The sequence below is a fragment of the Delphinus delphis genome, chromosome 8 (genome assembly GCF_949987515.2).
Source record: "Delphinus delphis chromosome 8, mDelDel1.2, whole genome shotgun sequence".
NCBI lineage: Eukaryota > Metazoa > Chordata > Mammalia > Artiodactyla > Delphinidae > Delphinus > Delphinus delphis.
In genome coordinates this window covers 64868858-64885372 of record NC_082690.1, presented here as the reverse complement: position 1 = coordinate 64885372, position 16515 = coordinate 64868858, and the positions used below count along the sequence as shown (strand labels likewise).

At 39.8% G+C, this 16515-nt stretch overlaps 1 protein-coding gene across 1 annotated transcript; it reads right to left on the bottom strand.

Annotated features, from left to right (window-relative positions):
• Positions 1 to 1384: 1384 nt before the first annotated feature.
• WEE1 (WEE1 G2 checkpoint kinase) lies at positions 1385 to 15923 on the bottom strand. Its single transcript, XM_060018480.1, has 11 exons — positions 15079 to 15923; positions 13409 to 13614; positions 12886 to 12949; positions 12351 to 12523; positions 11748 to 11869; positions 8170 to 8316; positions 5211 to 5306; positions 5031 to 5116; positions 3722 to 3892; positions 3484 to 3629; positions 1385 to 2722 (listed from the first exon to the last, which is right to left on the bottom strand). The coding sequence occupies exons 1-11, from the start codon at positions 15652 to 15654 to the stop codon at positions 2569 to 2571; spliced, it is 1941 nt and encodes a 646-aa protein (XP_059874463.1). The 5' UTR covers positions 15655 to 15923; the 3' UTR covers positions 1385 to 2568.
• Positions 15924 to 16515: the final 592 nt, after the last annotated feature.

Below are 16515 nucleotides of genomic sequence, written 5' to 3'. Positions count from 1 at the left end.
AAGTTCTTATTCCATTATAAAAACAAACAAAACCTGTTCAATGTGCAGTGTGCCCATCTAATGAAATCCTATCCCCTTGTTTCCATGCATAGACCTCCTAGTTCAGGCCCTCCTTACTTTTACACTGATTTAGTACAATGGCCTTGAAGCCAATCTAAGCCTAATTCCCACGATCCATTCTCTAACCTGCCACCAGCTTCCTCCCAAGGTGTAGGTACATAAATTGTCCTTTGAGCCATCCCTCCAACATAGCACTTACCACATTTTATTGTCGTTTTGTGTTTACATGAATCTCCTCTATTTTATCCCAGGTCCCTAGTGGACAAACACTATTTCTTGGTCTACCAGTTAGTACATAAAAGGCACTTAACCTAAGTACACTGTATTGAATATGAGCCCAATTCTCATGATCAGTTTTCAGAGAGCCTCAGAATCCCCTCTTTGAAAATCAGATTTTTTTCCCTACTCAATCTACTACTCTTAAACAATGTGAAAAACTTACTGCAAATCTTGATGAAAAACACCTAATTTTTTTCTTTGAAGCTAGTGCACTAGAAAAATGCACATTAACGACTTAGTGATGCTCACAAACACCAATTATTATATTTCTTATAGCTTTGTCCTCAGTGGCTGAAATGTATTACCTGCTCCAGCCTATGAAGCTTTTTCTGTCTTCCATACCTGTCAGCTTTTATATCTAATTTATCTGCACCAACTCCTCTAGTGCCTCTAAATTGTACTTTTTAACATGCCGTGGGCTTAAAAGCTAAAATAATCAAGCTTGTTAGAAATGTTTATAGCAGAAAGAAATAGACCCTAATCAAAAGAAATGATGTACCCATGATCAAAAAGCCCAAGGATCTTGCAATGTTCATTTTTACCTGCTAAAAGGCCTTCACTGCTTACTCTCTGGTTCTAATCTATGTCAGAAAAAGATGTCACATAGAATTAGCACTGTTAATCACTTAAACTTGCATTCTCAATTCTAAAATCCAGGCCAGTTTAGTGAGTTAAAACCCTCTCCACTTCAAAACTCTTCTGTGACTCAGTTCAAATTAAAAAGTTGAGTCCTATCCATTATATTCACTTAATAATCTAAAGCTATCTTAAACCACATTATATATTTCTAGCAGATCAAATGCATAATATGCAATGTGATGTAAAGATATTATTTATGACAAAAAACATTGAGGGTTAATGGGTAAATTTTTGTTAAATCTCAAAATGTAACTAATGTAGACTAAAGCTCATCATTAAATAATCAGTGTTTCATATTCTGTCAAAAATGTGCCCTCTGCTTTTAGTATTTCATATACATTACACTCTACATTTTAAAATGTAGTGATAATGGAGATAAACTAGTAGAAAACAGGCATCACAAAGATTTAGACAATTAAAGTAAGCTCAGAGTGACTTTTAATATGCCAATCAATGTTAATAAAACACAAGTCAAACAGACTAGTGCAAACATGTTTTAAACCAAAATAGAAAAACAAACAATAGACAGATTCTATTTTTTTGCAACATCTGTTAGCCAGTATTATTAGTCAAATGGCTAATCACACATAAAACATATTTTGTGATAAGCTTGGGTCAGAAGTCATTCTGGCATTTCAAATAGCTATGTACAGTATCACCAAGATTAGTTTATATACACAAATATTGAAGAGAAACCAGGCAGAACATTTAAAAAACAGACTAACAATATAATCAAGTACAAAACTTGGGTGAAGGGAGGAAACATTTTTTAAAAAGAGTCAGGGAAGGGCATTATCAGGGAAAAGTACAAAACCAGTAATATTATACTACATTAATACAGCATTCCAAAGGGGGGGGAGGTGCATTTCTCCAATGCACTAGCTTCAAAGTTCAAAGAAAAAAAAAAGGCAAATAGCTGCTTTTCATCAAGAGCAGCTATATATTTCACATAATTGTTTTAAAAAGAAAGCCTATTAACAACGATGATTGTTTAATGCTACAATTTTACAGCAAAGACACAACTAAAATAGCAGCAAATTCACAAGGCAGTACTTCCACAGAATCATCATTCCATGGTGCATGCAATGCCTACAAAGTGCTCCCAGTGGGATATACAAGTATAATTCACAATTTAAAAAAAAGAAATATAAGATTGACACACAGGTACATTGAAGGCTGAGGAGTACTGAGTCTCTTAGCATTTCCCTTTTCAAAGGGAGAATAGGTATGTAATAAAGCCCTTGAGTCCTTTTTTACAAGTCACTACAGAGACAGATACCTTTTATTACAATGCAACAGCTAACTATAAGCAGCACACCACCACAGTGGTTAACCCTGGAAAGGCTGGTGTAACATCCAACAGTGACTGACATCCTACAGAAGACAGACTGGTAAAACTAGACAAAAGCCTGATATAGCACTGGTCAAAATACAGCTTTCAACTGTAATTCACAAATAAAAGTCCTAAAACATATTTCAGTAAAACTACTGACACCGATTGAGAAAGTAATTGCAAACTGGATTCTAGCAGTGATTTCAACCTAGCTTCCTCTTGTCACAGTTTTTTTTGGGGGGTGGGAAATGAGTAGTTCAGTATATGGTAAGGCTGACAGAGCGGTTCATTTTCTTTCCAATAAGTCGAGATGTTCTATTACTCTGGGTGGTGGACCTTGTGGCCATCCGGTCAGTGAAGAGTGCTCTTTCCTCAGCCGCAGCTTTTGCCATCTGGGCTTTCTTGAGTTCTCTAAGAACGTAAAAATAGGAAACAAGACTTTTCACCTACTGTATTAATCCTAGGAAGGGAACCTAAGAGGCCAAATACAAACTACATTATCAGTTGGGAGATCTTTGCATGTTATCATTACTCATGCAACTGAGGAAAGAAAAAATACAGTATTGTGAAGATCTCTTTACATAATACAGACAAAAGGAAAATTCTACTTCCTCTTTATATGAACTATGATGGCTATCAAACTAATGGCAAAGGAACCTTTAAATATTTCAAGTCAGTTTTATTAGGTTAGAATCAAAACGGCAGCAATAAAGCAAATGAATTAGAATGATCATTCCAACCAGTTTTCAAAAATGTCAAAGGTCATTCAGAGCAAATATGAGAATCATCTACTAACCTAATCGACATTTATTTCATCCCTTCATATAAATAAGTAGAATAGAACGTTTCAAGGAAAATGTTAGTTTATGTTGAGAGTGTGGAGGGAAAAAACTGATACCTGCTCATTTTAGTTTTTGTGACAATTTGGGGCTTATCACCACTGCAAATATATGCAAGTTTAAAAAATTTTTAAGTCCATAATTTCAAACTTTAGAAACAACACAATTTATAGGTCAAATACCAATGTAAAGCAGAAATCCCCAATCTTTAACCGTATAACATGCCAAGCCACTATATTCCTCACTGATGGAAAGCCTAAATCATCTCTCATTAAAATTTGAGAATAAAAATGAGAAAGTAAAAACAAAACAAATAAAAACCCCATCACTTACTTCTGCAAAAGTGAATTTTTGAACTTTTCAGCATTCAGTTCTATTCGTAATTGTTCTGCACTCTTCCTAGAAGCAGACAGCAATACTGAATGCTTTACCAATGCCATTGCTGAAGGTCTTCTCTCTGGATCTGGATGAATCATAACCTTAAAAAGAGAAGTAAAATTAATGTAAAGGCATGCAATTAAATAAAATATTGAATCATGTCAATAAAGTGCCTCATATATAAAATGCTCACTTTTAGCAACTCTGTAAATTCTTGGGAAAGCACTTGTGGAATCCGAGGTAATCTACCCTGTCTGATTTCATGCCATTGGTCTCCATTTCTGGGAAGAGGCTCAGCACCAGCAGCACATACCACTGTGAGGGCAAGGGCAAAGATATCCGCCTTTGGTAGATGAGTATAGTTCTGTAAAATTAAAAAAAAAAAAAAAAAGAAAAGAAACTTAAGGGAATATAAGAATGGCCAAAATAAAGTAAGATTACACCTCAATGATGATTTGGGTGAGAAATAAAACGAAATTAAAATGTCCAATGCCACATTTAAGTTTAGGACCTATTCAGAGAACAAGCTAAATTTGGGGAGATTATTATTTTTTTAATGATAAAATAATATACACTCTGGGGTGGGAAAGTAAATACATTTCTAAAAGTATTTAGGCATTTCTAAAAGGCCTCTTCTTTATCACTAGCCCAGCTCAACTCTCAGAAGAAACTCCTATCCCCCTGGGGGCATTCATATGAAAATACAAAACATACATATATCAACAAGTCAGAAATACGCATATACGTATAAAACACAAATATACATATAAAAAGAACAATGTAATCATACACTTCTACTTGTTCTATTTTCATTCAAAACTCTTATCAAGAAATATTTTGCAACACTCTTTTTGAAATAGCAGTATTAACTATGTGCCATAATTTACTTAATCATTCCCTTACTGCTAAACACATATTTACATCATTCTCAATTTACTTGTATATGACTATCTCTGAATGAGAGACTCCTAGAAATGGAAATTTTGGGTCAAAGCGTACATGATTTTAAAATGTTGAAAGATACTAACATTTTTTTTTTTAAGATTTTTTTGATGTGGACAATTTTTAAAGTCTTTACTGAATTTGTTACAATATTGCTGCTGTTTTACGTTTTGCCACGAGGCATGTGGGATCTTAGCTCCTTGACAATGGATCGAACCCACACCCCCTGCATTGGAAGGCGAAGTCTTAACCACTGGACTGCCAGGGAAGTCCCAATACTAACACTTTGATCCCCAAAAAGGCAATGCCATTTTAAAGTTCCACCAGTAGTGTATGGAAATTTCTCTTTTACTGCAACTCCACCACTGCTGAATATGATAAATCTTTGCCTTTACTGACTTTCGCTAGATTAAATACGTCCACAGTTAACAGTTTACACTTTCTATTTTGTATTACCTTTCTACAAGTTATTAGCATAAAATTTCAGTACATCTGCATTTATAGTTTTCTAGCAACTGGTTAAGTATTACAAAGCAAATGGCTTAAAGGAGAAAAACTACCTCCTGCAAAACTTCATTTGCAAGAAAACGGCTATCACCCTCTTCAACTTGCGGACTAGAGATTCTTGTTACATGCCCAAGGTCACCTAGAAGTATTGAAAAAATACAGTCAAGAATTAAAACAAACCAGCCTCTCCCTCTTTATTTTGAGGAAATAATCTGGTTATTTTTCTTTCTTACCTATTTTAAACATAACTTTGTTGGATACCCAGTCATCTTCATCTCCTTCTTCAGAGGCAGCATTTGGGATTGAAGTTCGAGATATGAAAATATTACCTGTCAAACAGTTATTTAGGTTAGCCATACTAACAGTTAACAGTTAAACCAAAGTTCACAAACAAGTCATATAACAGAATCAACCAGAAAGCTTTTAAATATATAGATTCTTATGTGTTCTACCCCAAACTCAGTGAGAATGAAAATCTCAGGGGACAAGAACTGGGACTATATTTTCTAGGAATATATTTTCTGGCCTAGCACTGGTCCTTGAACACTTGGAAACCATTGCATTAGACCCTTGTCACCTACACACTGATCTTCAGCAGTTTTAATTACTTAGAAATAATACAAAAGGCAATTAACATACTAATTTGTGATGCTGCCAAAGAACAAATTTTAATCTAATGCTACAAGGCTGGTGTGAAAAGAATAAGTCATGTAGCTATTGAGTTTGGCTGACCATACAGCATCTACATCCCAATGAGGTTCTGTGGTTCATTATTTCTGCTGTACACATTTTTTTTTTTTCTAATTCAGGTAAGCTCATGATTAACGTAAGTTTTAGTGGCAGATTTTATTTTAGTAGTTTTATCAATATAGTATATAAGTTATAAATGTTACATTCACTAGAGTCATCTTTCCAATTTTGCTTTATTTACAGGACAACTTATTTTATGGTGATATTTGTAAATTTAAAACTTCACAAACCCTAATATTTTCAACTTTTGTACTTGTAATATAAGAATCCACTATGTTTGTCTGACATTTAATACAAGCTATGAGTGAGTATGGGCAAACCTTACTGATCCACGTTAACTGCCATCAGTTCAAATATAGTTTTTCCTTTTGGAAAATAAACATTTTAGCAAGTTAATGTAAAAAAATCCTTCACATAATTCATATAACTAAGTTGTGCAAAATGATTTAAATTCCCGTGAATCACACATATTTCCATAGATTAAAAAAGAAAAAAAACACCACCTCATTAAATTCAACTTAAAAACACCTAGCCTACAATGTTTAACTTAAATACATCAACCTTTTAGTTATAACTTCTAATTTATAGGATAGAGAAAGGAATAAGCTAGGAAGCAACCAGTCAAACCCAGAAGAAAGGATATCTTGCAAGACAAGGTCTGTATTATTTTTATTATTTAAGTTGGGGAAGGGTAAAACCTAAAAAAGAAAAATGGATTTAACCTGGTGTAATGCATGGTCCTAAAATGGAAATGAGTTTGGACGAATCAACTATTAAGGACTTTGGTCAACTAGGAAAAATTTTAATATGATCTGGCTACTAGATGAGATAAAAATTTACTGAAATGGAAAGGTAGAGACAGTTGTCTTAAAAAAAAAAGTTATGGGGCTTCCCTGTTGGCGCAGTGGTTGAGAGTCCGCCTGCCGATGCAGGGGACACGGATTCGTGCCCCGGTCCGGGAGGATCCCACACGCCACGGAGCGGCTGGGCCCGTGAGCCATGGCCGCTGAGCCTGCGCGTCCGGAGCCTGTGCTCCGCAACGGGAGAGGCCACAACAGTGAGAGGCCCGCGTACCGCCAAGAAAAAAAAAAAGTTATAAAACAGTATGTACATTATGATGTTATTTTTGATTAAATGAGAGGAATTTGCACTAAAATGTTAGTGTAGGATTCACCTGCATACTTTTTTTTTTTTTTTTTTTTTGCAGTACGCGGGCCTCTCTCTGTTGTGGCCTCTCCCGTTGCGGAGCACAGGCTCCGGACGCGCAGGCTCAGCGGCCATGGCTCACGGGCCCAGCCGCTCCGTGGCGTGTGGGATCCTCCCGGACCGGGGCACGAATCCGTGTCCCCTGCATCGGCAGGCGGACTCTCAACCACTGCGCCACCAGGAAAGCCCTGCATACTTTTTTTAATGCAAGACAATCTAAACGCATGTACCATTTTGTTTTCTGAATAAAACAGTAACATTTTGATGGCATTTTACAGGCTAGAAATACCACCATGTTTGTACAGCACATAAGTTTTCAAAGCATCTTCACAGCTCAGTTTATTCTAATAACCCTGTTAGTAGCACTGACATTATAACTGTAGTTCCAAAGGTTAATAGAAGAATGGGGATTTAATTTTTCTCTTTGTCCAGCTTGTCTATATTTTAAAATATTCTACAATGTACTAATTACTACTTCTGTAATACAATTTTGTTTCAGTTTAACATAAAATTATGTAGGCCTACACCTTGATTCGTACCACTGCATCTTCAGTTTGAAACCTCATAAGCCTTTGAAAGAATACTATGAGGTTGTTCTGAGCCATAGTATGGTCGATCTACTAGAGCCATTTATATATAAAAATCAATTTTTAGCTGAAAATGATCTAATGGTAAAGAGAAAAAAAATAAAACCACTATGTTCCTAAACTCTCCAGTGCTTATTTATCTGCAACATTTTAAATACATTTATAATCACAATACATCTATCATTTTGTTTTCTGGGTCATACAGTGACAATTTTATTATTTCTTTTACAGACTAGAAATACCTCCAGGTTTGTAGCACCTATGTTTTCAAATTTATCATTTTATTCTAATAACCATGTTAGTGGCACCAGCATTAATTTAAAATTATGGGTCTATAGCCTAGTACAAGAGACAGGCTTTAAACACAGGTTCTTTTAGTCTCCCCAAAGTCCCACTCCGAGACTACATGGTTCCCATAAGATGCAGCACATTTTTAACTTTTAGTAAAAGTGAGTTTGTTATTTCAAATTTGGGATAACAAGGGAAGAGGTGATGGGAAATAAAACAATACTAATAAGTGGGTCAAAAATCTTTTAAAACTAACAATGAAAAAACAAAGTAAGATGTTTATGTTCCCATATTATTTTAATGACGTCATTTATTCTCTATAACCCTAAAGAACACAGGTCAGAGGATCTATAATACTTACTAGGTTTTATATCCATGTGAACCAAAGACATTGAATGAATATACCTCAAGCCCCGGCCAACTTGCAAAAGGAGATCCTTCAACTCTGCTTCTGTAAAGTAACTCATGCTTCTGTAGTTTTCACTTATGGCATCAGCTAAACTTCCACCTAACAAACACAAGAAAAATTAGAATCTTCTTCTTCCTGAAATATTATTTTTCTTCCATCTTTACTGTATGATCACACACAACCAAGAAAGTGACATTTTATATAGGACCTATTCTCTTCAACCTGTTTGTGAAATCCAAATTTTATTTATTCTTTCAGTAGGTAATACACTCACATGGGTACAAAGTACAATGTAAAGTCTCTGTCTTATGAATACATACTTCAGCAATGCACCTGGTTCTCTTTCCCAGAGTAAATCAATGTTATCAGTTTCTTACGTATTCTTTTCAACTCCTTTTTACACAAGCGAAAACATATTTTCATTATCTTGAAGATCATTCTCTACCAATATACAAAACTACCCCTTTCTTTCTTGTGTCTACAGAGTTCCACTGTATAATTGAATGGTAATACACTAACCAATCCCCTAATTGATGGACATTTAGAAATAATTTCCAAGCCTTTAATACTACATACTGTGGTCGCGGGAATAACTTCGTACATTGGTCATTTCACACATATTTAGTATATCTCCTACAAACAAACTGCTGGGTCAAAGGGTATGTACAATGTAATATACACATGCACAGTGTGTGTGGGAAACAGTGTTTTATTACATATAGAATAAATTTCTGTAGCTGAGAGGGCCATTTCTGTTTATCTGGCAAAAGAGCTTAGAGTTAGTATTCACACCATCAGTGCCAAGATCTGATTACCTCTGAAAGCTCACATAAAATAACAGTACACTCAGTTTCTGATTTCAAAATGGCTAATACTTAAATTCTGCTAGCATAAGCTTATGTAAATCTGGGGATTTGGAAGATAAATCTGGGGCAATAACACACACACATAGAGTGCCCCTTAGAGAAGGCTGTACCAATTCATACTCCCATGTTTAATGTGTGAGAATACCTGTTTTCCCACACACTTAACAACAGAGTCTAAAAATTTTGTAAGTAAAAAACAGTATCTTAGTATCGTTTTAATTTATACTACCCTTACTATGAATAAGAACATAACCTACTTTTATAGAATCAGTCAAACCAATTAGCTAATTTGTTTATACTTTAAAAAACTTTAAGTTTATACTTAAAACCTTTGTTTATATTCTGTCTCAGAGGAAACAAGGAGTTATTGTAATAAATAAATAAATAAACCACTTCCATTTAAAGCTTAGTTGGGAATAATAAAATCAGAATCAAGGTAATAAAATCCAGGTCAATGATATACTACTCAGAAAAGGAGGTCCTATAATTTGAACAAGACCGAATAACAAAACGTCAAATGTGTTTAAAATAAATAAATAAATCACACACCTGGAGAGCTTAGGATTAAGTATGTTTTCTGAACTTAACTTGAACAAATCTTGAACTGCAGGAAGAAGAGGGGTCTAGGAGGGAGCAGGTCAAGAAGCCTGTCAGACAGGTGAGCTTGGAGTCCTAGATCAAGCTTACCAAGAAATAACATGGCTGCTTTTTAGTGGGTCTAGCAACTACAGCTAGGCCAGTTCTTCTATCTTGTTGATGAAAGGGCAAGAGGTGAGAAAAGCAAACCATTGATCTGATATTTCAGGTTCTCCTCCCCTATCTATCAACATTTTTCTACACCTGTTTATCAAGAGTAGAAATTCAGTCTATCACCAAACCAAGAAAAAAGGCTCAAAATGCAAACGATGTTTGAGACAATAAGGAAATTCAGTTAAGATAAAGGATATCAGTTAATCAACACAACAAATGAATGATAACAGAATCCTTCCCTGTGAAACTGTAGAAAAGGATCTAAAGACCAGGCCTATTAGGACATTCAAGGGTTTATGTGGAGAGAATGGTGGAAAAGGGAAACAAAAGAAGAGCTCACAAATGTATCTAGATAGCCTCACTGTCTTTCATCTAAGCAAAATAAACAACCATACAAAGAGGCAGTCTTATTTTACAGAGGTCTATTTGTTTTCTAAAGATCCATATTCCTTAAGTGTTTTACAATGCTCCAAAATAATAAACTATTTCAAAAGATTATTTTATAATCTAACTTTATTACAGGACAAGGTCTCTGTAATCTGAGAGGGTTAGCAAGATGGCTCATTCCCTCCCAACTCCCAGGCCCAAGAGTTTTCTCAAAATCATCTGAATGACACAACCATGTATCTGGACTGTGGCTGAAATACTTAAGAGAGCCAGGCACATCCAACAAGGTGAGAGGCAGATAGAAACTAAAAGGAGACGGCATCTAGCAAATATGGAGGGGAGAAGGTATTATGGTAAAGTTGTACTATTATTAAATGCAGTTACTAAAAAATGGAGGTTAAGAAACACAAGGCCATGGGCGATAGCTTCAAAAATGTTTTGATGGTATGAAGAGAAACATTTCAACAGATGTGTGAAACAAAATAGCAGCAATGCTGTACACTGAGCACTTATTCTTTCAAGGGTGGAGATTAAAATGACAACTCAATGAGAAGTCAGGTAAGACAAATGAGTCTTTTACTGCTGTTTTGTTTTCAAATACAGAAAACCTGAATCTACTACCTATAACACTTATTTATTCACAAGCTATGAAATGGCTGGTCTTAAGAAAAAATGAGAATCAACAAAAATAATCTTTGCTACTCGACTGTTCATTAAATTCTAAATTCTCTAATATTCACTGAAGATATACAGAAATAAAAATCCATCATACATAAAGATTTAAGTATTTAATAACAGCTGTCTGTAAGAATCAGAAGTGAGGCCGGGACTCTGGTAAAGCTTTAATAAAAAAGGAAGGACACACGTTGATTGCTGAAGGACCTGATGAAATTCAAAGCTATACAAAGGTCCAAAGTTAAACCTCTATAAATGCTTGTTTTAGTGGGGGAAGGAGGGAGGGAGGCACAACTAGGGAACTAAAAGAGCATAACTCTTACTTTACAGAAACATCTCAGTGGATTCTAGTGGTAAACTAGGTTGGATAGATGGAAGGGGGAGCAAGATTCAACAAATGGCTAAATTTGTATCAATGGAGAGTCACTGTCATTTTATGAGTAACCAATATCAGTTTTAGCAGCACATAAAATGAAATGGAAAGGGAAGGCTAGATGCAGGGAGCCTGGATTATTAACTACTATATCCCCCCCACACACTATGTTAAGTGCTAGGGATACCAAAATATATATGGCAAGGCTGCTGTCCTCTCAAGAAAATCAGTTTAATTTGAGTAACAGGCATACATATAATATGCACGCAAGAACAAGGTTTTCAATACTAACTTCTACGTAAGAATTACTTGCACTTGAAATTCATGTTGAAATTCAAAGATCAGGCTTCTGATCTTTGAATTTACAAGAGATAAAAGATATATAGAATTAGAGCAAGACTTTAGATAAAAAGAAGTATCTCCTTGGTGTTCATTTTCTTGAGCTTATGAGTTTACAAGGGAACCATTATATTACTCACCGTTACAATATTCATTCTGTATAAGCATATGGTCATCTTCTGCCCATGCAGAGAAATATCGAACTACATGAGAATGTTGTCCAAGCACTGCATGAGCATATACTTCTCTCAAAGCGTTCTGCCTAGAAGTTTGAGATTAAGAGAATGGTAAATCATTTTTATTCAAGCCTGAACTGAGTTAATTTATCTGAAAGTTCATAAAAGAATCTTGACTTCTGGATCTATCATTATGCTGAAGGACAACTTGCTTGAAAGAGAGGGAGTTAAAACTCTGTACCAGATTTTTCCATAGACTTCCATTAAAGAATGTTAGAAAGAAGGAAGCTTGCTGGCCCTAGAATTCAGAAAAGATGAAACTCCACTTCACTATGAATTCATGGATGCCACTAGAAATAAGAAATTTAAGTTAGGCTCCAAGATCAGACCCCTTATATTATTCTTCCAAGTCCAGTAAGAACTAATGGCACAAAATGAAATGGATCTGATTAAATCATTACAACTTCTCAAACGTTAGAGAATTAAATTCAATGATTGACCACCTAAAACCTTAACATTTGTAACATCATACTGAACAAAAGAGAAGACAAAATCTTTAATACATACTCATCAACAGAGCCAGCCAATGGCTTTTTTGATCGCTTTATGGCATAAATGCATCCATCCAGCCTCTTCACACATTTAAACACAGAACCAAATTCTCCAGAGCCAATCTTCTCTAGCTCATGAAATTCTGTTGTATACCGTGACTTCATGTTGCTTTCAGTAATTGTAATTCTCTGTAATAAAAAGTGTATCCATATATATATATATATATATATATATATATAAAATACAAAGGTATGAAAATGACTTTTTCACTATGGTGATAGCACTATGTGTGAAATTTTTAAATTATATCTTATGTTTTGCAGGTGCTCTGTGGGAATTGTTCCATTTGTAGACGCATTTTTGATGAACTTGTGAGGAGTGACAAATTCCGCATCCTCCTATTCCACCATCTTGACTCCTCCCTAAAAATTATGTTTTAACATGCATATATGGTAGCTTGCATATGTGGCTTATTTAACATGTATATGTGGTAGCTTGTTAAGACGTAGAAAATCAAATTTCAAAAACAATAAAATCAAAATCTATTTACTTTAGCAGGTCTTGTTTCATCGTCAAACTCATAATCACTGGCTTCCATGTCTTCACCACAGGAACTGAAAAATATTATTTTTTCCATCAACATATCTGACAGATACATCAACTAGAGATCCAAAACTTTGTCTGACAGGTATATAACAAAATGAAAATTTAATGAATGAAAACAGAAAAGAAAGCATTTAATTTTGTAATGACAAGATACAGCTCAACTGATGGAAATGTTCTTGCTTAGATACACCAACACCACCACACATATAAAAATTAAAGCCTTTGGAAATCAACCTTCTCTGCCTGTCTCATTTTGACACCAGCAGATTTCCTACTATCTAGGCTCTTTATTCCTTCCTTTCCCATACCACTCTTTTCCACAGGTGATTACTGAGAACTGCTAATAATGGAGAAAATTCTCAGTGCATAAACTTCCATGTCATTCAGTTGAAACGAAACTTTAATAAGTATACCAACCCAGTCTTGGGTGGTTGGGGAACCACACTGTTGAATAATAAATAACTTACTCATTCCAGTATGTTCTCTTTCTTCTACGACACTGTCCTGAGGAATGAAGTAACACAGAATCTGGAGTAAAAGGATTAATATTCACTTGAGGAGTCTGTCGTATGTCAAATTCCCTTTTTCCTGACTTTTCTGTATCCATGAATAGAGAACCACCTCGGAGTTTAACAGAACTGGAATCGATTCCTCGAGCTTTGGAGAGCAAACTCTAGGAGGGGGAAAAAAATGTTTAGGATCCAAGTGCTATAGCTGGCCTTCTCAACCGAACTTTCAACAAGGCTCTCACGAGGCTGAATGTGTAGGTCAAAGCAACACACAAGCCTTTGTTATCTTTCAAGCAAAATAAACAGTGGTTAACTTAGGAGCCTGAAGCTGGATACTAACCACCTTTTCTGAAAAGGCCAAGTAAAGTAAGGTCTCTAACCCTAAAAAGAATATAAATGCAGACTAAAATTAAGTTCATTCTAGAGGATAAAAGTTAACAAAACCTTTCAATCCATCTAAAAGTGGAAAGCAGTCAGGGAGCCCCATAAAAGCTCCCCTCCCCCATCCAAGTAGGGCTTTGAAAGCCTCCTCCGTAGGACTCCTCCCCTCACTTCCAGAGGGATCTTGCCCTGGGCAAGTCGGCTAGCAAACAGTAGAGCACAAAAGCACACATCTTCCTGAGGTTTATGACTAGTAACGGTACTGAAACTGACTCACTTAAAAAGGTGCATTTCCTGCACTAATCTTATAAATGCGGCACCTGTCTTAATTTCGGGAAGTGTCCGTTTTAAAATCTTGTGTTACTTCTAAAGTTCTAGAAGTGGTCATCTGCTTACTCACTAGCCATTCAGCAAACAGGTGCTGAACAGCTACTTCTTTAAGATACCTTATTAACGGTATATGAAAGCCTGAGGATCCAGGCAACAACACCAATGCTGGTTTTTAACAGTTGGACGTTCCTAATCCTGACACTTAGGCTGACCAAACTTGGGAACTGCAAACCCAAGGGTGTAAACAAACGCTTACCCAATAAATATTCTGTCCGGAAAGAGGCTTAAACGCTACCCCTTAGTTATTTACGAATCTTTTTAAGACTGTAAATGCTTGAAGGCCAGCCTTTTCTCCCAAGTCGAAGCGCAGTCTCCCTCCGTACCTCAAACTTTCCCCCATAAGGCCACCTGATACGAAACGATAAGCGCATGAATTTTTTTTTTTAACCGAACTCCTGCGTGCGCCGCCCAAATTACAGGACAGAACACTGCGTTTAAAAGCCACCTGATGGCTGCGGCGCTCGGGAGTGTCAGGTGGTCGGGCCAGGACCACTCGAGCATCATTCCAAACCACGTTATCGGTGCCACACTCCCCGCTGCCACGCTCGGGGAGGCCCCGACTCGGCGGGCGTTAAATCGTCAGCCACCTGGACTGCGCCGATCAGCCCCCTTGAAAGATGAAGTTCCAGACGAGGCCCATTGTTCAGTTACATAATCTTAACGGACAACTTCTGGGCAGGGCCCAAAAGAGGGACTGCCAACTTTTTTGTTGCGGCGCAGAAGAGCGAGCGCGGGTGCGGCCCGGCGGTTATGTAACCGAACCCGGGCAGCGCCGCGCTCGGCTCCCGGCGCCACTGCCTTTTTAAAAGGCTAGGCCGGCGCGGGCTCGGGGCGCCCCAGCAGCTGCGTCCTCTCACCTTGGGGGTGTGCGGCGTGTCGAAGAGCCGCAGCTTGCGGAAGGTCTTGTGGGGCGGGGTGCCCGGGTGGTCGGGCAGCGGCGAGCAGGGGCCCTCGCCAGCCCCGCGCGCTCCGCAGCCCCGCGGGGACGCATCCCCCGGGCCGCCGCAGCGCACAGGCGAGAACGAGCTGCCCAGAAAGTAAGCGGCTGCAGGCGACTTGACCGGCGACGAGGAGCCGAAGCCCTCTTCCTCCCACGAGTCGCCCTCGGCCCCGCCGCCCGCCGCGTCCGCGCCTGGGCAGGCGCCCCGCAGCAGCATGTCCTCCTCCAGCTCTCCGGGGCTGCCGGGGGCCGGGCCGGGTGAGCGGCGGCGCTCGGGCCCGGGCTCTGTGGGGCTCCGCGCGGGCGGTAGCGGCGAGTCAGGCTCCTGAAAGGCCGAGTCCTCCCCGGTGCTGTGGCCACTGCCTTCCTCCTCCTCTTCCTCCTCCTCCTCCTCACAGTCGCTGCTGGGCGAGAAGATCAGCTTCTGGCGCAAGGTGCACGAGGCCCCGGCGCGGAGGGGCGGCGGCGGCTGCTGCCGGCTCAGGAAGCTCATCGCGCCCACGGGGCCGGGGCGGAGGACCGGAGAACCTGGGCCCGCGGAGTCCAGGGCACGGCCGGCCCAGGGGGCGGGTCCGCCACGTGCGACTGGGCGCGCCTGGTGGCCGCGGCGGCGGGCCTGCGCGGCGGCTCCGGGACTCTCGGGGCGGCGGCCGGCGGGGGCGGCGGCGGCGGCGGCGCGGACTCTTCTGCAGAGGCGGGGGGGCCCGGGCGCCGAGGCTGGGGTCTCCGCAGGTCCAGCAGCAAGTTCGGGCTCCGCGGCTTCCCGCGACCGTTAACCACGTGAGTGCCCAGTCCACCAATCCCCGCCCAGCCCGGGGTTTGAAAAAAAAGGAGGGCGCGACTCAGCCCGCGGGGGAGGGATCAACTACGCGATTTTGGCGCGAACCTGCTGGCTCCGCCCCCCACGCCCCCGCCCCGCCCCCCCGCTCCGCGCGGATCCAGACCTGGGCGGGCGCAGTACTCCGATCCTATGAGCGAGCTGGATGGCTGGGAGCTGGGTCCGCCGCCGCCCGGACGGGGCCGGGCCGGGGAACAGAGGCAGCCCTCTGGGAGGAGCGAAGGGTGCGGACTGGACTAGGCCGAGCCGAGCGCCGGCCTGGACACGACTTCCTCGCCGCCCCTCCGGCTCCCCGGAGTCAGGAGCGGGACTTGCGACGGCGTAGCCCTCGGGATCCCTGCGGGTCGCGGGGAGAGGGGGACCGCCGTGGCCCTTGGGCGCTGCCCAGGGAGACCGACATCCTGTCCCGCATCCCTTTGGTGCCGGGCCCTGGGGCTCAGTGGGCGTGGCTGTGGGGAGTCTGGTTGCAGGGTCGAGGTCTGAATCGGGAATGGTGCCTCCGGCCTCTGGACCCTT